This window comes from Gymnoscopelus microlampas (assembly GCF_963454915.1).
Source record: "Gymnoscopelus microlampas genome assembly, chromosome: 20".
NCBI classification, from domain to species: domain Eukaryota; kingdom Metazoa; phylum Chordata; class Actinopteri; order Myctophiformes; family Myctophidae; genus Gymnoscopelus; species Gymnoscopelus microlampas.
Window position 1 is genome coordinate 27,379,953 of NC_139957.1, and position 23,394 is coordinate 27,403,346.

At 41.0% G+C, this 23,394-nt stretch overlaps 2 protein-coding genes across 2 annotated transcripts; one reads left to right on the forward strand and one right to left on the reverse strand.

Annotated features, from left to right (window-relative positions):
• Window positions 1–1,316: 1,316 nt before the first annotated feature.
• Window positions 1,317–10,755, forward strand: selenon (selenoprotein N). The gene is made up of 12 exons (XM_084043940.1): window positions 1,317–1,716; window positions 3,629–3,746; window positions 4,044–4,174; window positions 4,407–4,619; window positions 4,723–4,847; window positions 5,443–5,580; window positions 6,028–6,109; window positions 6,437–6,625; window positions 6,755–6,860; window positions 7,218–7,330; window positions 7,745–7,846; window positions 8,044–10,755. Exons 1-12 carry the CDS (start codon window positions 1,501–1,503, stop codon window positions 8,209–8,211), a joined length of 1,701 nt encoding a protein of 566 aa, XP_083900066.1. The 5' UTR covers window positions 1,317–1,500; the 3' UTR covers window positions 8,212–10,755.
• A 1-nt stretch (window position 10,756) lies between these two features.
• On the reverse strand, window positions 10,757–23,276 carry LOC311035629 (nuclear receptor coactivator 7). The gene is made up of 16 exons (XM_084043939.1): window positions 23,242–23,276; window positions 22,143–22,360; window positions 21,477–21,676; window positions 20,729–20,808; window positions 19,525–19,629; window positions 18,913–19,080; window positions 16,902–17,033; window positions 16,513–16,697; window positions 15,707–16,086; window positions 15,020–15,179; window positions 14,192–14,372; window positions 12,603–12,719; window positions 11,802–11,954; window positions 11,564–11,659; window positions 11,131–11,204; window positions 10,757–10,916 (listed from the first exon to the last, which is right to left on the reverse strand). Exons 2-16 carry the CDS (start codon window positions 22,241–22,243, stop codon window positions 10,781–10,783), a joined length of 2,268 nt encoding a protein of 755 aa, XP_083900065.1. The 5' UTR covers window positions 22,244–22,360; window positions 23,242–23,276; the 3' UTR covers window positions 10,757–10,780.
• Window positions 23,277–23,394: the final 118 nt, after the last annotated feature.

Below are 23,394 nucleotides of genomic sequence, written 5' to 3' on the forward strand. Positions count from 1 at the left end.
TGATTGACAGATTCATATGGTAGAATCATTAAATTAATACCATTATGGTAGAAGGGTGCAATTTCAGACAATTAAGGCACAGAGGAGATAGCTGCCTAAAATAAAATAAAATATTATTCACAGACTGTCTCACACAGACTGACATTGTACTTATATTCACAGGTTGACTGTTAATTCTGCACAATCACCATTGATACACAAATCAGTGTTTTTAAAATAACGTTTAATTGTATGCAGTGTGCAGTCACGTCGAGTTTATTTTGATTTAGGCTGTCCTCGACCGCAAATAGTGCGAACTGCCGTTATAGAAATATATTTTAAAGGACTATTTGCATTACTGGCCTATCACCATTAATGCAAACTGCCATTATTTAAGCGATAATAGTGAGATATTATCACTTCTAAACATACTGTTAGCGTCCTAATAAAACCCTTTTTCAAAAACATGTCTAAAAAATAAAATAAATGTCATGGTTTAAAACTGGTCTAAATGTAGACGTTTATATATGGTTTTGATTTAAACGTCTAAATCTTGGCTAAATTTAAACTATACTGTATGATCAATGGCTATTCAAATTGTTTTTGTCCAATAATTGGTGATCAGTTATGCAACTTACAGTTGTTTTTTAATCAATATTTATGGAATAATGCTTTAAATTCAGTCGGCTAAATTCGGTCTACATTATAAACCGATTCTAGACCAGCTAATTTAGGTCTTAAAAACACGGACGTCTAATATTCGACTATGGCTCACTGGGATAATTAATATGTATTCGTCCGTAGCGACAGCGCATAGCCCCATTCTGAAACCATTGTGTGCCACTGTGCCATAGAGGCCCCCGTACCATTCAAAATTTTCCCCATTTTTGGGGGGGAAATAGCAGACCTACAAGCACACAACCGTGTCGCAGTGGGCTTGTAGATCTGATCATGTGGCCCTAGCTCTGGTTCATAGCGTTAGAAGGAGTTCTCCTTAACTCCTTCTAACGCTATGGTCCAGAGCTAATGTGCTAAAATGTAATTATTATTTAAGGCAGTGGTTCTCAAATATTTTCCATGAAAATGTTTTGTGCCCAGGCCCCCAGGGGAGCATTGTGTTGTTGGAATGTTGTGTGAAAAAAATCCAGATATTCCACATTCTATTGCAAGAGTTTTTTTTTAAATAGCAGATCTACATGCTCACTGTGAGCTTGTATGCGTATAGGTTTAAAGTGCTCATGTACCCTGGTCGCTTCTTTTGGGCTTGTTTTCATAGACCTGGTTGCTTATTTCTCTCGCAAAATCTGGCAACACTGTAAGGTTTGGTTTGTGGTTACATTTGTAGCTGTTGTCAGTCAGACAAGCGGCGAGGAAAGGCGCCTGGTTCAGTTCAGACGACGTGCCCATTCTGCCCAAATGATGAGACCTTAGCCATCGTTTACGTTATTACGCGAGGAAGAAACTATTCTATTGAACGTTTTTCGGCCACCCATGTCTTCATCTAAATAGCTGGGTACTAGGATGGCCGCGGACGTGGATAGGAGGATCCTCCAGGACCAAAACAATGTGACTCCACCAGAGAACCAGCACGGTGCTGCTGGGATCCCTTCAGACAGGAGCACAAGAAGATCGTGGATCACCACCGGACTCATTTGGACTCTGCTGATGGTCGCGGGTGTCCCCGTCCTTGCTTTTGGGATCAAGTATTACCAAGACACGCTCCTCCTGAAACGCCATGTGAGATCACATCTCTTATTTATTACAGTGAAGGTTGAGATCCTTATATGATTACTACTAGGCTATACTAAAACATTGTGTGTAGGGTAGTCCCATTTGGAACAGAGAGAGGTTCCGATTGGAGCTATCATGTGTAGGGCAAACTGTTTTTAGGCTTCTTATTCTTAAGGCAACTTAAAATGTGTATCGTGGCAATTTGTAGAGAGAGATGTATGTATATCATCATGTGCTGCCCTGCTTTTGATACGCGATAGATAATACTGCATAGCATACATACATCGGCACTTTGCCACGTATTGTCAGTAGCTGAACAAACTCTCTGCGGGGTATTTGTACTTCACGTTTTATTAGGGGGCTGGATGTCTGGCACAGCTGCTGGAGGCGTCAGCCAGACATCCACTATTCCAATACAGACTTTGTTTGCCTTCAAAAGTTACCCTGAAGTTCTAATTGTACCTCCCCAGTGCTGCCAGGTTCTGAGAAAGAAACAAGCAACCAGGTCCATGAAAACAAGCCCAAAAGAAGCAACTACTAAAGAAATCTGGTACGGGGATCCCTGGCGCAATTTCAGATGGGGGTCCGTGGCGTGGAGTGGACAAATATCCCAATGTGGGGGTCCTTCACGTGAAAATGTTGGAGAACCACTGGTTTAAACAACATTAGGAAACTAGCCCAAATAATCAACTGTTTTGAAACGAGCGCAAAAAACGTAACCCGCAACTACGAATATTTACAAGCGACTTAACAGAAAAATAAGCCCAAAGTCGCTTATAATAAGCAGACATGGCAACACTGTACCTCCCCCTTCCCTCCATTGTACAAGCTACAACATGCACGCAGTCACTGTGCCTTGAACACACCACTGGGTGGTCTCACAATAAAACGGCATATCTACTTGGTACTGTAGTAGGCCAGTGATTCTCATCAATGACCCCCAGTTTGATATTAGAGGGGTGGGCTGCGACTGCGGGCAACTTTGATGGAGAGGGCCACAGACAGCATTTACCCTCTCACTCCAGGGGGCGTACCTGCACTCTCTCACCAGTAGTATACTAAAAACCTCAAAACCCCAACTTCAACTGCATTTAGTAATTATATGAACTTAAATACAAATACATTGGACATGAAAATACAATACAATTTAATACAATGGACTGTAGTAATTAAAATGGGTGTTGAACTCTGAGAGTGTACAAATGGAGATCAAATGTTACAAATTCTATTTGTACACTCATTACAGACCAATAAGGGTTCATTTGGTTCCTAACTATCAATCACTATTTTAGCTGGGAAACCCCTGGAACCCACATTGAGAATCAGTAAAGCAAAAGCAAAGTTTGTTGTTTACCCAGGGTGTCGGACTAAGCACGAAGCTTGTTTCCAGCCGGACCCTGCATGGAAGCCTTGCTCAAGGGCTATTCAGCGGTGATTCATGATTGATGTGATGAATTGGGGAATCGAACTAGGGACCTTCCGGTATCAAGGCCGCCCCTCTAACCACTAGGCCACCGCTGCCTGCAGCAGTGCAGTAGGCTATCTGGCGTCTGTGCCAAAATTTACAGAAGGAAGGCTGCTGATCTTGGACCATATAGGAAGTAGAACAGATGAAAACCTCTCATGTGAACTGAGAAAATATCCTTTTTGAGCAGGATTGGTACCATATTCCTCATTTGGTCGCATCCTCTCAGTGCCATAGCTTTGTCAGTCCAACTGTCACAATTATTCAATAAGTCCTCACTCCCTCTTTGGCACATTGTTGCCTCTATTTATTGTTTTTCGTCAGGCACAAAAAATGTTGTTGATTATCCACCAATATGGCCATTTTGCGCTAGTTTTGACACATGCCATTGAAATTCTGTGGAGCATGTGTAATGAGTAAGGACAATCCTTTTCTGTGTCTTTCCTCCAATAGGAAGACGGCCTCAAGGCCCTGGGTGCAGAGGGGCTCTTTTTGTTCTCGTCCTTGGACACCGATCATGACCTGTTTCTCAGCCCCGAGGAGTTTAAACCCATTGCTGAGAAACTCACAGGTTTGCCACAGTCATCACATCCCCTGCCTTTACCCATTGTCTCTTCTCTATCCCCCTCTCTCTGTGTGTGTGTGTGTGTGTGTGTGTGTGTGTGTGTGTGTGTGTGTGTGTGTGTGTGTGTGTGTGTGTGTGTGTGTGTGTGTGTGTGTGTGTGTGTGTGTGTGTGTGTGTGTGTGTGTGTGTGTGTGTGTGTGTGTGTGTGAGTGATCGATTCCATCTTTCTCTTTCTAAAGTACACTCTGACTAGCCATCTACTCTGATATTGATTTGTGGTCCTTTTTATCTGTCTGTCTGCAGGGCTCGCAGCTCCAGTGGAGTTTGAAGAAGAAGAAAGCCATGACCCTAATGGAGAGACTCTGACACTGGAGGCCAAAATGGAACCTCTTCTTCTAGACACCATGACCAAAAGCAAAGATGGGTTCCTTGGGGTAAGACGAGAAACTAACCTGACTAACCAGGCAGGCTTATGCATATGGGCTCCCATCATGTATCCTATTGTACAGGACTCTGAAAGTGTAAAATTAGACCACTCTTGGCCTGGACTGCTGTCTTACTAAATTTATTTCATCATAGATTAATACAATATAGATCATTATGATAAAATGCTTTATTCTAAACTATTGGTTATAGTAAGTGATTCCTGGCTTCTGTCTCTCCCAGGTTGCTCATAGCTCTCTGAGTGGACTGCGGTCATGGAAGACCCCAGCAGTGCCTTCCTCTACTTTCCCTGCCAGCCAATTTCGGGCCTTCTTGCCCCCAAAGAACAAGGTCAATGTGGGAGACACCTGGTGGGTGATTCCTAGTGAGCTCAATATCTTCACCGGGTACTTGCCTAACAACCGTTACCACCCTCCCACACCGAAGGGCAAAGAGGTATTTTGGAAAGCCTAGTTCTATTTAATACTTGGCCAGAACATGGTTATACATATCTAAATGTCTACATATAAGTTCACTTTTTCTCCCCCTACCTGTGCAGGTTCTCATCCACACCTTGCTGAGTATGTTCCACCCTCGGCCTTTCATCAAGTCACGCTTTGCTCCTCAGGGCACAGTGGCCTGCATTCGTGCCAGCAATGACTTTTACTATGACATTGTCTTCAGGTGAGGAGCAATGCCTTATCTATACTCCGTCACAATGATGTGGTCGCTAGCCCCCCAAAAAATGGATCTTCTACTTATGCATTGCCAAAAGATCTGAGATCTCCACCTACCGACTTCTAAATGAAAGTTAGTTGCTAGAACAGCCGCTAACAAACACCCACTGCTTTGGAAACCAATCCTGTCACCACCCCAATAAGGACCGCCTTAAAGATTTGGATTGGTTCTGCAGTGCAGGTTTTTTTTTAAATCTCCAATTGTTTCCACCCAGAGCAATGCATTTAGAGTTGTGTCTACTGATCTTCAAGGTTTCAGCTTGTTAGCCTGAAGATTGGCAAGCATTCTTGTCGGCAAGCAACACTGTTGTGCGCTGGAGTATAAATTGAGCCTAAATCAGGAGAAGACTGTAGTGATTTCTTCACAGACTTGACTATACAGTGTAATACCATTGTAGCATAAATGGGTTTTGACTTGGCAGTGGAATGAGTAGTGCATTTATTTATCACCTCAATATTATAGATGAATTTCTTCATGGGATAGTCTTGTTACAAGATATTGGAGGCCTATTTAGTAACAACACTGCTTTCACATTCCACAGGATTCATGCAGAATTCCAGCTGAATGATGTTCCAGATTTTCCCTTCTGGTTCACCCCAGGCCAGTTCACTGGGAACATCGTCCTGTCCAGAGATGCGTCCCATGTCCGTCACTTCCACCTCTATGTACCCAATGACAGGTTAGTCTTGTCAGTATGCTGTCTTACACAGGTGCACACTCATGTGCAGTGGTTCTCAAAGTGGGGTCCCAGGACCACTAGGGGTCTGAGTGGGGTTCTAGGGGGGACCCCAGGAAAATGAGGAACAGTTTACACTTTAATCCTAATTTATTCATTGGCTATTTGAAATTTCCCTACAAGCTAACAACGCGTTGTGATGCGACATGTTGTGAGCTTGTCGATCGGCTATTTTGGAAGCATTTAGAAAAATCTTTAAAAATGTGTAATAAGTTTGACATCTTTCAAATCTTCTCTTATGGTGGTCCCTGGCACAAAATCTGTTCAAATGGGGTCTGTTGCCCAATACATATAAATTTTGGGGTCGTTGACATGAAAACTTTTGAGAACCACTGACATAGAAGCAGACACCCCACTATTTCAAGTGTAACATGTCCTCTGGTCTCCCAGGTCTTTGAATGTGGATATGGAGTGGCTATACGGGGCCAGTGAAAGTAGCAACATGGAGGTGGACATTGGTTACCTGCCACAGGTAAAAGCTGACCACACATTTCTGCCTTCTTATGAATGGCTGGTGCTTGTATAACAGTGTTATATCCTGTGGTATGACATCCGCCTTGCTTAACCACTTTAAACCTGGTGTCTTTATTTTGGGTATCATGTCATTATAGGCATCATCCAAGCTCACAATGCATTGCATTCATTGCAACATGGTGCTAGATCAGCTATTTTTGTGCGACACTACCATACCGTGAATTATAAAATAGGGCTTAGGTGGTTAATTATATGGTGCACATCTTGGAGAGATTGTTTTGTGTTGTGTTGCGTTGTATTCAGTGCTATCTGTGTGTGTTCGTAGTTGGAGCTACAGTCCACTGGTCCATCCACTCCCGCATTCATCCAGGATGAGCAGGGTAACATCATCGACAGCCGGGGCGAAGGGAGTGAGCCCATCCAATTTATCTTTGAGGACATCCACTGGACCTCAGAGATCAGCCACCAGGAGGCTGTTAGACATCTGGAGGTCACCTTCTACCCCTTTAAGAAGGTACATTTCTGTCCCACATCTGTGGTCTGGTCTGAATTGTTTACTGTCTCCAGCTCTATCTACAACCACTCTGTTTCACACTTGTGTGTACACTTACAGTGAAACTGTGTCATTGTGTTTGCCTCATAGGTGCCTTACCTACCTTTTTATGAAGTCTTTAATCAAGCACAAGCAGAAAGTAAGCTAGTGCACTCCATTCTCCTTTGGGGTGCATTAGATGACCAGTCCTGCTGAGGTGAGATAATTACAGAATAAATACTTGAAATATACTCAGTTTTTAGTTTTTATTTATTGACATTTTAAAGATTTATATTTGGCATGTTATGCTTTATTTCAGATGGGTCAGTGTAGAGAGATGTGTGTGTGTGTGTGTGTGTGTGTGTGTGTGTGTGTGTGTGTGTGAGAACCATGGGGATGTGTTGGCGTCATTATAATTCTGTCTTGCCTCATACTCAAATTTAAAAAGGAGCAAAAAATCTGATATGCTGACAACACAACAGCATGTTGTTTGCCATGCCTAAAAGGTTAACTTTGTATGCTCCTCTCAGCTTTTTGTTCCTGACCTTTTTGTTCCTGACCTTATTCCATGTAGGTTCGGGGCGAACTCTCCGGGAGACAGTCCTGGAAAGTTTGCCCGTTCTGGCCTTGCTCAACCAGAGCTTCATTAGCAGCTGGTCCCTGGTCAAAGAGCTAGAGGACATGCAGGTGAGCAAACATGACAGAAAAACACATTTAAACCCTTAAGGTCGGCCATGCCACCATCACCAAAATTAGTTTTTTTAAATAAAATGCCAGACGCCAGAGGGTTTTAACCACACCATAGCGTCCCTATTTCGGGGCGAAAATAGCAGATATACAAGCTCAAAACGCGTCACATTTGTGTGTGTTGAGCTTGTAGATCGCCTATTTTTGCCGAGGAGATATAGTGTAGAGAGAAAAAAGGAACAGGCCAAGTATGGAGCCCTGGGGGACCCCCACGATTACAGTATATGGTATATGGTTTAAGTGGTTAAACGTCAGATGGTTGGACTTGGTGAAACATTATACTCAAAACAACTCTAAATTAAAACGAACAAAAACTCACATTCTCAATTTCCTATTACTGTTCTGATTTTTCAGGCTGATGGGAAAAATCCTCTCCTGAGTGAAAAGGCCCGTCTACATCTGGAGAAGTACAACTTCCCAGTAGAAATGATGGTGGCACTGCCCAATGGCACTATTGTAAGTATTGTAATTTTCCAGAAATATCCGAAGAATAGCAAAATATTTAATACATCTACTAAATATCTACTAAGCCATGAAAAACATCCTCCTTGATTAATCAAAAAATGAATAGATAAAATAGTCGTTAATACCATAATCGACAGTTGCAGTCCAACTTTGATATAATTTCTATCTGTGATTCTAATGATTTTTAGGTCCACCACATCAATGCAAATTATTTCCTCGACCAGACGGCCATGAAGCCAGAAGAGGAAGGAGCCACATTTAGTTTCTCAGCGGGGTTTGAGGACCCGTCCACTTCAACATACATCACCTTCCTCAAGGAAGCCTTGGAGAAAGCCAAGGAGTACCTAGCAAATTAATGTGTGTTTGTGGCTGTGTGTATTTTTGTTTATAGAAGAAACAACATGACTGGGAGTAAATTGGAGGAAATGGAAGTAGTTAGTTACTGATCAAAGATTACGAACAAACTCCAGTTTTGTGTAGGGATATATTTCCCATAGTTTTGGCAGCTGAAAAACTTGTTTTGCTGTATCTTCCCATCCTGTTCTTCTATTTCCTAATATTTATTCAGGCCCTTTAATTTGCTCAGTATTCGGTTTGTGTAACGGTGCAAGCAAGACATCAGTTAAAATTATATTTTGTAAGATTTACTGTTGTCACTTGTCACTGCAGTATTTTTTAACTAAGTACAAAGTCCATGCACACTAAATAGTAACAAAGCTTGACATACTGTATTTCAACTATGGTGTCTCTGCTTGTACTGTAGCCCTGCACCCAGCTATAGTTAGTTATTAACCATTTAAACTTATGTTTGCCAAGTCATTCTTGAACCTGTGTTTTTCCCATATCATGCAAGCTTGCAACATAACATTCCACATTTATTTTTGTATAACACAATGATGTGCGTGTGCAATATTAAGAGACAGAACTATAGCCAGCGTGTGTTTCTGACTTTTGCTGCTAGTCATATAATCCAAGGGACAGGGAGGGTCCAGTTGTTGCCTGCCATTGAGCTGAAGTAGTTTGTGAAGGCCTTGCCTGAAAGCTTTCTGTGGGCTGGGCAAGGCCTGATGTCATTGCTGAGGCCTCTTGAGGGAACATCTCTGCACCAGGACAGCAAAAGCAGAAGGAAAAACAAGACTGGATAGTGCTGGCACATAAAAGGTGTTATACAGTTGTTTTTTATACTTTTGTAGATTTTCCAATGTGAGATAATAGCCCACATGTCATACATGATGTTACCCACACCAAAGACAATGTACATATACAGTGGACTAGCTGCTGAGCAAAATAATATTCAGGAGAAATACTTGTACGTTGTGTAAGTTACTTGTAAGTTGTACACAAGGATATTTTCATGTAACACGATAGATTTGAACCCCATCTCTTTGTCCCCGTTTCCTCTCTGACTTTTTATAGGCCAAAAGAGGCCACTGATGGCCACTAATTCTTTACTATCACTGAAAATAATAGTTGTTTCTTCCTATACGTTTCTAATTTTTAACAAATTCTTATTACGAGTAAAGAGAGTAGTAAGTTTAACTAGTAGAAATTTGTGATGAAGGACACTTATTGAAATTCAGTCGGTAAAGATGGACTTGATGGGAACTTAACAGTTTTAATGTGATCTCTGAAATGCCTTAAGACCATTCTTGGTCCATTGGAATTAGTGATTTGATTATTTTTTTTGCAGCTTTTGTGGAAAGTAACTTCTGAACAACATGAAATAAAACTATTTATCACAACAAATGGCAACATTATTCATACATTATTCAGGGCAACATACCGGACATATCACAAGTAAGTGACCAATGACAAGTAAGTCATTGGTCATTGTTTGTCTTATTGTGCTAATTTTATTATTTAATCTACAGTATTATACAATATGAGAAAGTCAGAGGATCTGTGAGTGCCTCTCACAGCTGAGTATTGGTGAATGACTGGATTGCATTCAATTATTTTACAGACTACAGATGAGCTCTCCATAGACTTAGTAGTAGTGTTAATAGTGTATCTGTTCCCCGACGTAGTTTCAAAAGCATGGGATTGATGTGAGAGCCCATGCTTTTTACCAATATTTAAAATCTATTGGATAAAGTGTTCAGTACACGCTTAAAACATTTTTAAAAAGTGCAGTATAGGGATATTATGGTAACAAATGCCTCAAAAAAGTCCAAATGTCCTTTAAGTGGGATATTGCCTTCAATGGGGAATTCTTTAAGTTTTTCAGGTTAATTCCAGGTTCTTCTTTTATACGGAAAGTGACACCCTAGTTTATAAGCCACAAAGAGAAGAGTTGGTGCAAAAAGGCTTATGAAGAAGAGTTGTGTGTATGGACTTCTGGACCGTGTACATGCACATCGGCTTTCAGAGTGGAAAATTCATTGTAGGAATGAAGCATGTATGTTGATCTTGTACCTTGCAGATATGCTGTAGTTGAATGATGTAGGTGATATACGATACCAATAAAGAAATAGGTGTAAGTTTACATACCTAGTACATTAAGGAATAAGTGAAATGGGTCGAATTGCTTCCAAAAGTAGCATTCCTGTGCAAATTGCAAACTCTTCTTGAGCCCCATACCCCTCTCCGTTCAAAAATGAGCATTCTAAGAATTGGTTTCAGATTAATTCAGCACTCCTCAGTTTGGTTGGCATACCCACAGGAATGAGTCTACCATGTAATTCTTCATGACTAGAACCCATTCAGGGAGACCAAGTTCAGTTCAGTTCAGTTCAGTTCAGTTCATATGGTTAAAAGCCATAATGACTGGATCAAAGAGGCAAATCCAACAATTGCAGTTGATATTTTAAAGTTGCTGTGACCATCGAATGATCCTTTGTATGTTGGTGCACATGCATAATGCATGTTCACTGATGAATGCTGTCTTGCTAAAGTCTATCAGAAGACAAAGCTCAAGTGGTCTCCTCATCTGAATGTCCACACCTCCATCTCCATGACCCGGAAGTCGTCGGTTTCAGAGAGGCAGCAGTTATTGAAAGTATAACAGGGGCTACTCCGTCCCAAATATAGAGTCTCATCTAGCCACAGACCAAAATGACCGCTGAGGAGAAACAGCCAGAGAAAGGGAAATGGAGTAAGACACAGGGAGACACAAAGATTGAGAAAGTATATTTTTAACTGGGTTAGTTTAATTTTGTATCCATCCATACTCAAATACTGAATTTATCATGCAATACAAGGTGTTGCATCAGGCTTTGTTCAATAAGCATTGACATTGAGGATGGAGAATAAGCATCGATCAGAAAATGCATTACCTGCCACCACCAACGGCAAAGGAATCTATATCTCCCTTGATGAAAAAGGAGTTCTCCCCAGTCCACCTGAAGCACTGTAAATAGGGACAGCAGAGATAGAGTCAATATAGTTTATAAGTCCTGTAAATGTGCAAGAAAGCTCAGGTTAACCATCTATTATTAATGTAACACTGGACCTTTTTTTTATTTTTTTTACAATTTGTTAGAAATATGGATGCCTGTACTAGTAAGAGGAGCAATTTACTGCATCAAATGAAGTAGTGCATTTTTCTAAAACTGAATATGTGTATATTGTGATACCCGTGTCCCATTCATGTCCCAACTGATTTTAGAATTTAAAGTGAATTGAAAACAGTTATGTGTATTGTGTATTGGTTGATTATCTAATCTGTGCTCTCTCAGAAGAGCTAAGCAATGAAGACGGTGTCTTGACCTTGAAGCGGGGATGCAACATGAAGAGGAAAGTCTCCCCTGTGCCATAGAACTTCTCACTAATTCTCAGGGGATGGGAGAGGAAACTTCCAAACACCTGCAACAGTAAACAGTTTTAATGAAATTAATTCAAAAATGTCTTTAGGTCTTTGAATCCATTGTGACCACTAGAACTATTAAGTGAAAAGCAGTTTCTCAGGAGGTACCTATATAAATACATATATAGGTTTTTTCTTTACCTGATCAAGCGCATCCCTGATAACAATTAGTGCAGGGGAGTCAGTGTTGCTGAGATTTCTGTAGAGGGTCTTGAGGCTGGAACCGTGGCAGGACGTGCTGTATGACAGATGCCAGGTGTGGCCTATTGTCCTTGGGGGCAATTCTGCACATAGCTGGATGGATAGAGGACAGGGGGTGAGGCAGAGAATACAAACGATGCAACAACAGCAAACAAGGCGATTTAAGTAGGTCGGAGAGGTTTATTGTCGGTATCAGCCGAGAACTATCCCTGTTACAATGCGCTAGACCCCTGGGAGATGGAATGCTGAGGCGGATACATACCATCAGCTCCCAGTACTTAGCGCACAACTTGCCACACCCAAGCCATGCTACTCATACGCTGCTGAGTTGGCGGTCCCCGGGATTGAACCCATGACCTTGTGGTCCAAAGGCTCTACCTATACTGTATATATTATAGGAGACAACTTCCGCCCTGTCTCAGACACTGCTTGAGAATGAAATAGCAAGCAATGGTGTGGTTCAACATCCTAATTTACAAGTTATTTTATTCATTCTGGCAGTGTGTGTGTGTGTGTGTGTGTGTGTGTGTGTGTGTGTGTGTGTGTGTGTGTGTGTGTGTGTGTGTGTGTGTGTGTGTGTGTGTGTGTGTGTGCGTGCGTGCGTGCGTGTGCGTGCGTGCGTGTGTGTTAACTCATTGTGTACACATTTAACCAAAAAGACCCTTATGGGTCCATTTGGTTCCCCAGACCCCCACATTGAGAACCACTGTACTACAGTACTACAGTATTGCTGTGACTCACCTCTCTAATAAGTGATGCTTCTAAAATGCGGCTCTGAGCAACAATTTCACTCAGTCCCTCAGGGTCTTTGTCAATGACCACTGTTGGTTTGGCCAAGCTCTCCTCCACTGACACCATCTGAAACAGATGAAGAATATATTTATTTATATATATATATATATATATATAATTTACTCAATTACTACTGCCACTGCCAGTTTTATCAATGTAATCAATCGTCAAAACGTGATACGAAAATATAAAATACGAAACAAGACTTTTATAAGAGCTTGAAGACACAATTTATTTTGCACACTCTGCTGGCGGAAAAACGCTCTATGCTCTATAACAACTGGACCATCAGGATTCTACAGTATATTTTAAAGGTGATCAAAGGCTGCTTATTTGAGATATTTTATTTCACAGACAGATGAAATCTGTACAACTACCATTCTGTGGACAACAGAATGGTAGTCCTCCACATTCTAAATCCTCTGCCATGGACTCCACCTCTCCACACAATTCCTGCTTGTAATGGGGGGGGTAATTATTTCTGTCTGCTAGTTCTTTTTAACCCCAGGCTTTATTTTCCTTTATATTTTTCTTGTTTGCCGACACATGCTTGACAAGCAATAACTTTCTCACATTAAACGAGAATAAGACAGGGATCTTTTCAGTTGGCCCCAAAACAAAAATAGATGAGCTCTTTCGCAATGTAACAAGCCCAAGTGTTATTTTAGACTCATATTTTAGACTAGAGTTTTGATGTTTATATTCCAATACAAACAAAGTGACCAAAGTAACATTCTTTCATCTCAGAAATATCGCCAAAGTATGACCATTCCTAACTAAGCCATTCGGCTGAAAAGCTAATTATATATTAACTAAGTAGGTTGGACTACTGCAATGTACTTTTTACGGATCTTCCTGAAATGTCCATTGAAAGGTTATGGCTTACTCACTCTGCTGCTAAAATAAACTCAAATTTAAAGTCCTTATATAAAGCTCTCAACAGGTAGGATAGGGCCGACCTAAATCACAGACTCCCTGTTTTTTCATGTACCTATATGAGCCCTTACAGTACATCACACAGAAGGCTTGCTAGATGTGCATAACCCTACCAAAAAGAAAATTGGATATTCACTTTCTTCATTTACTGTATGCTCTGAAATTATATGGAACACCTTACCTCAAGAAATTAGAGGCAGGCTCTATTGAAATCTTTACCCGACATTTAGAAACATACGTTTTTACCTAGTCTTTCTATAGCACCATTTCTCACAATTGTTAAGACATTTTAGATTAAAATGTGTTATTGGTTGATTATGTGCTTTACTTAAGAATGAACAGTTTTCTGCTTATTTTCTTGTTTGTATCCTTTTAATCTATCTTTCCTACTTAAGCACTCTGAGCTTAAGCAGAGTATTGAAGATGCTATACAAATAAGGTGTATTATTATTATTATTTTTATTATTATTTATTAGCAGTACTATTAGTATTGTTTTTTTTAAACAAAGACACACAAGCTGACATACTTCTGGTGTTCTCAGACTAGTATCACTCAGTAAGTCAGTCCAAAATCACAGCAGGACCAGAATTAATGCGCTCACCTCCCACTCGTCCCCTGAACACCAGTGGCTCTGGAAAACCTCTTCCTCCTTGTCTGCCTCTTCCTCTCTGTCTTCAATCACTACAAACTCCTCTTCGTCACCATCACCACCTGCCCCCCCTCCCTCCAGGATACATACGTCTGGCCGCCAGTGGGCTAGGTAGGCGTACAGCTCGTCTGAGCTACAGTAAAGAAAGAAGGGAACAAACAGTGCATACCGTTACATTTAGTATCAGTCACAAGATCTGGAATTTGTTAAGGAACTCCGCCTCCAGTGCTTTCCCTGATACAGTTACGGGCTGTGAATCCTTGGCACAGAGAAATTGTTGAAATGACAAACAAGTCCTATAGTTATGTCAACATGATGAGACATTGGGCAATACACAAGATGACACTGCCTGGCTGAGGCTATGGCAATACTAGCACATTCATGTTCAGTGACGTCTGTCTATGACGTTAATAGTTTAAAAAAAAATTGTATTGAGTTATCCAATTCCTACAATTCACGTTTTTTAAGACGCAACAGATCTAGGGGTAGAGGAGTCAACACTACGCTGATGGATTCAGTCAAAAGTTAATTTGTGTAGGATAAACCTCAACATACAAAATCTTAGGTGCGAGCATTATAGTGACTGTTACAGTATATACAGTGATTAAAAAAATCTAAATAATAAAACACCTACCCTCTTACCTAATCTGCTATACAACCAAATCAGTAATATGATACTCATCCTGGTCCAGTTCTCCCATTAATGCACTTATATTAGCTCTTAAACAACCAAATGCTAGACAGTCTGAATCAACACAGAATGGTTTGCTGTTACTGTACCTTTCTTGTGAGAGGGCTAACCAGGAGTCCCTTCTGGGTAGGGTTTTGGCTGTCCCCAACCGAAGGCCTGCAATAGTTTTTTTCTTCCCTGCAGCCTGGTGGACCCGCAGCCGGATAAACATCAGATCCCCAGGACAACATGAAGGTAGTCTTTGGGGCACTGAAAGACAAGGAGTAAAGGTCAATGTCTTGTGATAACATGTCCCGCAACAGAAATGCTGTATTTTTAAATAGTGTTAAGGACCCTTTCAGAGAACATAATTTTCTGCATTACATGATCATGTATAGAAGCTCGAGAGCCATGTTTCCACTTCAGTCAAACGAGACACCTATAACAAAAACGTGAAGTGCATAGCAGTACTGCTGTCATTTTAAAAAAATGGTTTTGATCTGTTGTCAAACTGAAAGCCTTCTGATAGAATTCAAATATCTTATCCCAGTATTTATTTAGCTTCAGGCATGACCACAGCAGGTGGTCAAGGTCTGCAGGAGACTGCTTACATCTATTACATAACATGCATCGCTTATGTTGGAGTAAAACTTTGCCTGCCATGCACCCATGTAGCATGCTCTGTGGAGGATTTTGCATTGCATTGCAAGTCCCTGCCTCACACAAATAGGTGGCAATTTATTTTGAATGGAAATACAGACAAAACTGTTCAGTTTAGATTCGACAATTATTCCCACCTGCAGTCTGATCTTTCACATAAGAACCCTTCTCTGTTTTGTCGGTGTTTAACAGCTCCATTTTGACTTTACTGCCCACATCTTGGCTTCCACAGCAGAAGGAGGCGGCACTGCTAAGAACAGCCACCCCCAGTGTTCCTGCAGACTGTGCTCCTTCTTCCTCCAGTGGGCTGCCATCCAGCTGCCTCTCAGTCTCTGCCATATCTCTGGTCTCTGTCCCCTCCTCAGAAACCTCTCTGCTCAGACTCAGAGCCGGGGTGGACTGCACTTTTGACATAGCTGCAGACACCAGGGCTGGGACTGCCTCTGCTTCATGGTTAGAAGAGCTACCCTGGAGGCACTCAGCTTTGGACTTCTGGACACCTTTTGGTCCTTTCCACCTGGAAATAGAGAAAAATGCACTTCACTTACAATGTCAATGGTTGTCATGGTCTACCGAAACCACAATATTTACGCTGAGCCTACGTCCCATATTGACAGAGACAATTCTCATTCTGTGTATTTGTGTATAGTATATTTGTGTGCGTGTGTGTGCGTGCGTGTGTGTGTGTGTGTGTGTGTGTGTGTGTGTGTGTGTGTGTGTGTGTGTGTGTGTGTGTGTGTGTGTGTGTGTGTGTGTGTGTGTGTGTGTGTGTGTGTGTGTGTGTGTGTGTGTGTGTGTGCGTGTGTGTGTGTGCGTGTGTGTGTGTGCGTGTGTGCGCGCGCGTGTGTGCGCGCGCGTGTGTGCGCGCGCATGCGTGCGCATGCGTGTACTGTGCGTGTGTACGTGTATGCATGAGTATTTCTAACTGCAATTCCATGCTAACCTGAGCTGGGAAGGGTTGAAGTGAACATGTGTTATATCTGAAAAGAAGGTGACAGATGCCAGGCAGTCGATTGAACATGACAGGAGGTACTCCTCACAGCCATGCTCCATAACCAGAGGATGTGTCTTACACGGATCAAAGAAGATCTTAGTAGACGTCACCAGCAAGACACCAGATACCACACCCTGAGAGAAAGAGAGCGAGAGAGAGAGAGAGAGAGGATGAACTACTACAATAGAACAATATTTTTTTCATTCTTTCATTTCCGTCAGTGGCTTTATAAGACATTTCTCATACAATACATTTGCTACCAACAATCCATGTTTCTATTCTATTTCCCCCACTTGAAATTAGTTGCTTATTTTGCTATAACAGAGGGAAAAACTCACCTTGCGGTCAGTGATATAGCGACAGAACAGTTTGAGATATGGCATGACCGTTGGCCCCTCCCCTTCGGTGCACTCTGTTGGAAGAGCCAATAGGCACGTCTGTCCATCAGGCATTGGTACTGCCTCCACATCCTGTCAGAAACAAAATAAATGTTTATTATGGTAGCATATGAAGTAAAAAGTGCTTGGTTTGACATAGATCCAAAAGTGATCTTTCGATTGATTCACAATATTGTCCGGTATAGCAATGCTGTTGGCAAAATTCTGATTGTGCATGTCTTAGTTCAACAGCTATTACTAATCCTAAAACTGTAAGCCTAGAAAGGCACAGAGTTGCAAAGTAATACAGGCCTAGCTCTTTATATTGCATTTCTGTTTTGTTTTTTTAAACCAAAATATTTATAATGCATGAATCATAATAGTTCTCATAATAGATGTTTTGCAATGATTTTCCATCCCTAAAATGTTTATATCAGCCTGTTCCAAACCCAGTGGATGATTTTTTTAAAATTCAATCATTCCACTCCTGTTGCTATTACAGTATACAGATTTCTAGTCTTGAACCCTACCGTCCCTATTCTGGGCAATATCATTATAGGTGAACATGTAGTAAGAAATAGGCAAACATTTCAAACACAAACAGCGAAAATAGCAGATTTTCAAGCTTAAAAAGTGCCAAAACATTGTCAGCTTGAAGATCTGCTTCAGTTACGAGATTTTGGTGTAGATGGAAAAAAGGAGGGGGCAAAGTATATAGACCCCTGCAGGTCAATGATGTATATAGGGCTTAAATGGTTAACAAGCCTGATGCATGTTTAAGTGTTCTCCCTACAGAAACACTATACAGTACATCTATTGTAATGCTGACTGTGAAACTTTAAAAAGCAAAGAGAAGCACCTTGAAAATTCAATCAATGGGTTAGGGTTAACCACTTAAGAGTTGTTTCTTTCCGGACCTATATTGATCCTAAATGTATTGATAAATGCCACTTTGTTTTGTTCAGCTACATGGGCTTATATTGAACTATTGAATTACAATAGTTGCTACAACTTAAACTTTACAGTTTCTAGTGACCTTGAGATGCAGAACAACCTGACTCATTCCAAACTAAGGCAAGGCAATGCATGGCTAGTTTATTTGTGTAGCACATCACACAAAAGGCCATTCAAAGTGCTTTACATAAGGCAAAGAAAGGCATTTAAATGCTTAACACATTTTAAAACGAATATATAAAATAAGGAATAAAACACAAAGTGCAATTATAGTTTTATTTCTCACACTAAGCAACAGACTCTTCATCATCAAGTGTATCATAGTGCATATGATCATGTATCCTTCTGATGTAGCTTTGTCTGTCTTCAACAGACACAAAACAACTGTCACACACACACACACCAGCGTGACTTGAACCACCTGTCAAGGTCTTGCAAAACAGTTCCGTTCTAATTATGACTTTAATTCACAAATTAAAATTCAGCATTTCACATCAGAAGAAACAAGTGTTGATTAAACTGAAAGCTTGAAGTTTTTTTTAAATGGCATGGAGAACATACACGTTTTTAGCCTGGATTTAAAAGCATTCAAGTCTCAGATCCTCATGTTTTGTTTTAACTCTGGGAACAGTTGATAGACCGGTCCCAGACGACGTGAGACGACTCAAGGATTCACAATCTAAAAGCAAGTCTGAGCTGTATAATGCCCTAAACCAAGAGTGATCTAAAAAAAATTGGTCACTCATTGGAAACCAATGCAGACTAAGCATAAAGTTAACATGCTTGCAAGAAAACCAAGGTCAGTTCTAACATTCTTTTCAGTTGATTTGAACAAATCCTTAGCAAAAACTGGAATATATAGTATTACATGTGAACACTTTGCTTGTTGTGGGTTGCCCCTTCCCACTTAGCTCACCTTCTATTATTTAACTGTTTATTACCATTAGCACTACATAACACTCTTTAGGGAGAGCTTCTGCATCTATGTAAATATGTTAGAAAATACTTTGCTTCTTACCAGTAGTTTGTCATATTCCGCATCTGGTGAGGGGGAGTGGGAACAGCCAGGATCAGCTACTGCTAACTGTGGTTGTAGCCTCAGTTCAGGATCAGGGTCTGGATTGAGTTCTGATAGAGACGAGCCTTGGCTGGTGAGGGTCTTGTTTTCTTTTGGGACACGTAGTTGCTTCAAAAAGGCAGCCATGACAAGAGAAGAATATAACACAATCTCATGACTTAGTAGTAGTTCCTCTTTCCACTGACCTTCCTGCATGCCCCGTCTGTTTGTTTCTAGTCTTGACACATAGGGGCGGGGGAGGCTGGGTGACTAACTTCTTAACCATGTGTCTACTTCATAAATAGTTCAAGTGACGGCAGAGGGCAGACTTGTCGAGGCAAAGGTTTTGTTTTGCATTTCAATTCCATTTTAGAAGCATAAAAAACAAACAAGAGAAATAAAATAGAAAAATAGCACTAGTCAGCCTTGTAAATGTAAATGTAAAAAAAATAAACAAACAAATTTGACAAGACTATTTCCACATATCATATTTTATGCATTTTAAGAGTATGTGCACCTCCTGTAAAGTGTGAAGTATGTAGTTACAAAAGCATCATTACAGTTGACCCATACCTGCCTAGGGATGAGGGTAGATGATAAGGTGGACACATGTGAAGACGAACTGGGATCTGGATTCAAGTGAGAACTGATGCTGAACACGGTGTCCGCAGGGAGCCCCTTGGAGGAAAACACACATGAATACAAAACCAAACTCCCCAAAGTCCCAACAAACCTGTTCTGTGAAGACAACACACATGAATATAAAACCAAATTCCCCAATCTTCCCAAGAAGCATATCATCAATCATCAAATCTTTATTAGCAGATTTGTTTTGTGTTCATATATATAATACATATATAGTACATAGAGTAGCTGTGGGAACATTGTATGGGTAGGTGTGAATGTGTGTGTAATTACATTATGTGTGATTTCCTACAACACTGTTTAAGACCCTTCTAAGACAATTTCGCTTGGTAGACTAAACCCAGAATTTCTCAGAATTAGAAATATTTATGTAAAATAATTACATCTATAGATAGGCGGGATGCACATCATTATTAACCTCATTGTTTAAAAGACATGCATGATAATTTGATTCTAACATAGTACATAGATGCTCTATTATTTTTTTAATTTAAAATATTGACAAATTTTGCAAACAAACAAAAGCATGTCAATCAAAAAGCCTAATATCTCAAATCTGACCAAAGAGGAACTTCGCAATATGAGCACCAAGGCAGATTTCAGTATCACTCACAGCATACAGGCCACAAATCAACGCTCTTCATGATTTTGTTTTATCAATGCCGAAAACAACAGCATCAATTTACAGTAATATGTTTGACAATACCTTAGAATACACATTCCTCCTGGTGTACTTGTGGTAGAGATTCTGAAATAGACCCTCTTTACCCATGGTGATAGAACTGCTGTGGCCACTCAGACTCTCCTGAGACACCCAGCTCTTCCATGAACCTTGGACATTGTTTATCAGACTCTCCATAAATTACCTTATGCACTTACAACATATTGGGTGTATCAGCTATTATCTGATCAGTGGCATGAGGCTGTTTGCTGCGCATGCCTGCAGATTGTTACGTATTCATTGCACATACTATGACACAAGAGATGCAGCGATAATCTCAAGTAGCTGCACCTGCTCCTCGCTGGACTCAATAGATTACAGTTTAGACATTTAACAGATGATCTCATCCAGATGAACACAGCATCAAACGATACCAAGCAAGGTTTTGGCCTTTGAGATTTTTTTACTAACCTCTCTGCTCGGTTTGTCATTTTGCTGTCCATTCTCGTACCCTGGCTTCACTGGGACATTATTCTGCTCCAATGAAATTCCTGAGAAGGCAAAGAACAGTGTGTCCTTTTCTCTCTCTAAACTCTCTCTCCAACTTGCTAATATTATATTAATGCTTGTGTCCCCTGCAGTGCATCTACAGTACCTATCCATTTACCTACAGCATAGGACATTTACTATCCAGTAATAACATAACCCACTCTATACACTTAGCCAGTTGTCTTCTCATGACTGTCAACAGCGGTACCACATGTCATTCATGATACGCATGAAGCTGTGACAGTCATGTGCTCTGAGTGTCATCATAGTGGGTATATGTGTGTGTGTGTGTGTGTGTGTGTGTGTGTGTGTGTGTGGCCGACTTGGGAATGAGACCGTGTTGGTGTGTGTGTGTGTGTGTGTGTGTGTGTGTGTGTGTGTGTGTGTTTCCCCCTGTTCATGTCATGTCAAACAATGTTTTCCTATTAGTCTTTGGTGCATTGTAGTGTACATCATTATCAGTGTATGTGAAGTCATGCACAGCAATAAGTCAATACCTGCCTTTGTCTGCATATGCCACATATGAAAATTAATACAAGATAAGCAAATGCAAACTGGTCAGTTATAAATCAACTATGATGTTCATCCCACCAGCTACTTTATTGCTCTTCCTGATGCAAATAATCCAGGTCCTGACCTAGTTAGAAACTTCAACACATTGCCTGAGTACCTTGCAGGTAGTATTGCCGCAGTTTAGGGTTTCTGATATGGGGGACACGGTTGAGGGTGCGATCTGCATTTGGGTGGTGGTGAATGGCGCAGTTGTCTGTGGCATCGTTGACAGCTTGAACCTGCTGCTGTGTAGACCTGTATGGGCCTTTGGTGAACTCTGGTGGCTGTCTGACACCTGCAGGCAACTTGGAACCCAACCTAAGCAAAAGAGCAAGATCAACTATGTAATGCCATTGCTCTTGTGTACATATACACACAAATATGCTTAATATCATCCCTTAATTTCCATTTAAGAAGTATTTGTAGATTTGGTAGGCTTATTGTGGGCATATTATAAAGAATAATGATAGCTCAGAGCTGTGTTCACACTCTGATATGAGTTATTTATAAGAGAGTAGGAGTTGCTAGAGTCGTGACTGGCAAAGCAATCATGTAGTTATCGCCTACGTAATGCATTTGTTGGAGTGTCTGGGTCATCGCTGGAAGGAGGTATGCCTGCCGAAAAGGATAGATTTTTTTTGCTAACACAACACTCCTACTTTCACCATTTCAACGTTAAGAGAGAGCGAGAGAGAATTACCCAAATATGTAGAGTCAAAGCCAGCCAATCCTGTAACAAGCTGTGTTTTGTTATGACAATAATCCGCCTAACATTGAGCCTGACCTGGTCTTGACATTGCCAAAGTAGCTGGTTCTGTTCTTGTCCCTCTGGAGTTTATGTTCCAAGGCTCCAAGCACCTCGGGCCTCCTCACAGATTGAGCCATTGTCTTGGTCCTATAGTCCGAGGTGAGCAGCAGTGAGTAGGGGCTCAGCTAGTATCATCCTTCCACCTCCTCTTGATCTCCATGCCCAACATGCCTCAGCTAAAGCACCTGATGCAACTGAGAGACAGCGTAAAAGCCAGGGGAATTGAAAACATGGATTTGTTATGGGAGAAAATCTCAGCCAATGGCTGCCCAGCTCTTTAACATGATCTATTCACTTAACCACTTAAACCCCAGCATCTGTTTTGTGGAAAAAGCTTTCGCTGAAAATAGAAGATATACAAGCTCACAATGCTACGCAAGGGGTCACATTGTGAACTTGTCGATCGGCTATTTTCTGCTAAAGCTTTCCCCACAATAACATAAAACAGAAAAGTACTAGTATAGAGCCCTGAGGGACTCCTCAAACCATATGGGGTTTAAAAGTAATGGACCTAAGTTTTTCCATTTAATCAAATTGTCAATCAGTGCATACTAGTATACAATCAGAGTATCTGAGCAATGATTGATGATAAATGAAAAAATAAAAAAAGGATCACTATTAGCATTCAATGAATATAATGCGTACAGAATATGAATTAACATGAAACTATGTAACGTTGTGTGCACAGCCACAGCTGCAGCAGCGGTAGACAACTCAACCGGAACCTGTGATCCTTCAACAGCCAAAATGTATGCAACTTTAATAGTGATTTCCGCCAGAGACCTCTGAAAGGACTGCAAAGACAGACCTACCTGGCCCTACATATTTCTCTAGAACTTAGGCCTGAAGATCATTATCAAGTGAAGTGCTACGGTCCACCATATCGTGGCGAATATTAACGTTAGCATTTCGTTAACATGAAAGGATGACATGCGACGCCTATCTGCATGGTTACAGTACACACATTACAGTATAGCAGCTTCATTCCCATTAAGAGATAAGAGACACGAGCTTCTGGTATAAAGAACAACATTGCGTTTATAGACAACATCGCAGAATAATAATAGAAACTGACCTCGGTTTGTTTGGGGATGGAGACTTATTGATGCAACCATATGAACGCCTCATATTGCAGTGATATCACTGCAGACCACGGTCAGTCAGTGTTCAGCATCAGTGTTGCCGTGTCGGCTTATTATAAGCGACTTTGGGCTTCTTTTTCTGTTAA

Bases quoted from the DNA above. Each gene is read 5' to 3' on its own strand.
- LOC311035629 (XM_084043939.1), bottom strand. From the start codon at position 22,243: ATGGCTCAATCTGTGAGGAGGCCCGAGGTGCTTGGAGCCTTGGAACAT. The intron at 11,955-12,602 runs GTGAGTCACAGC...CTATCCATCCAG, and splicing joins AAGCATCACTTATTAGAGAG to CTATGTGCAGAATTGCCCCC. The intron at 11,205-11,563 runs GTCAAGACACCG...CCCTATTTACAG, and splicing joins TGTTGCATCCCCGCTTCAAG to TGCTTCAGGTGGACTGGGGA.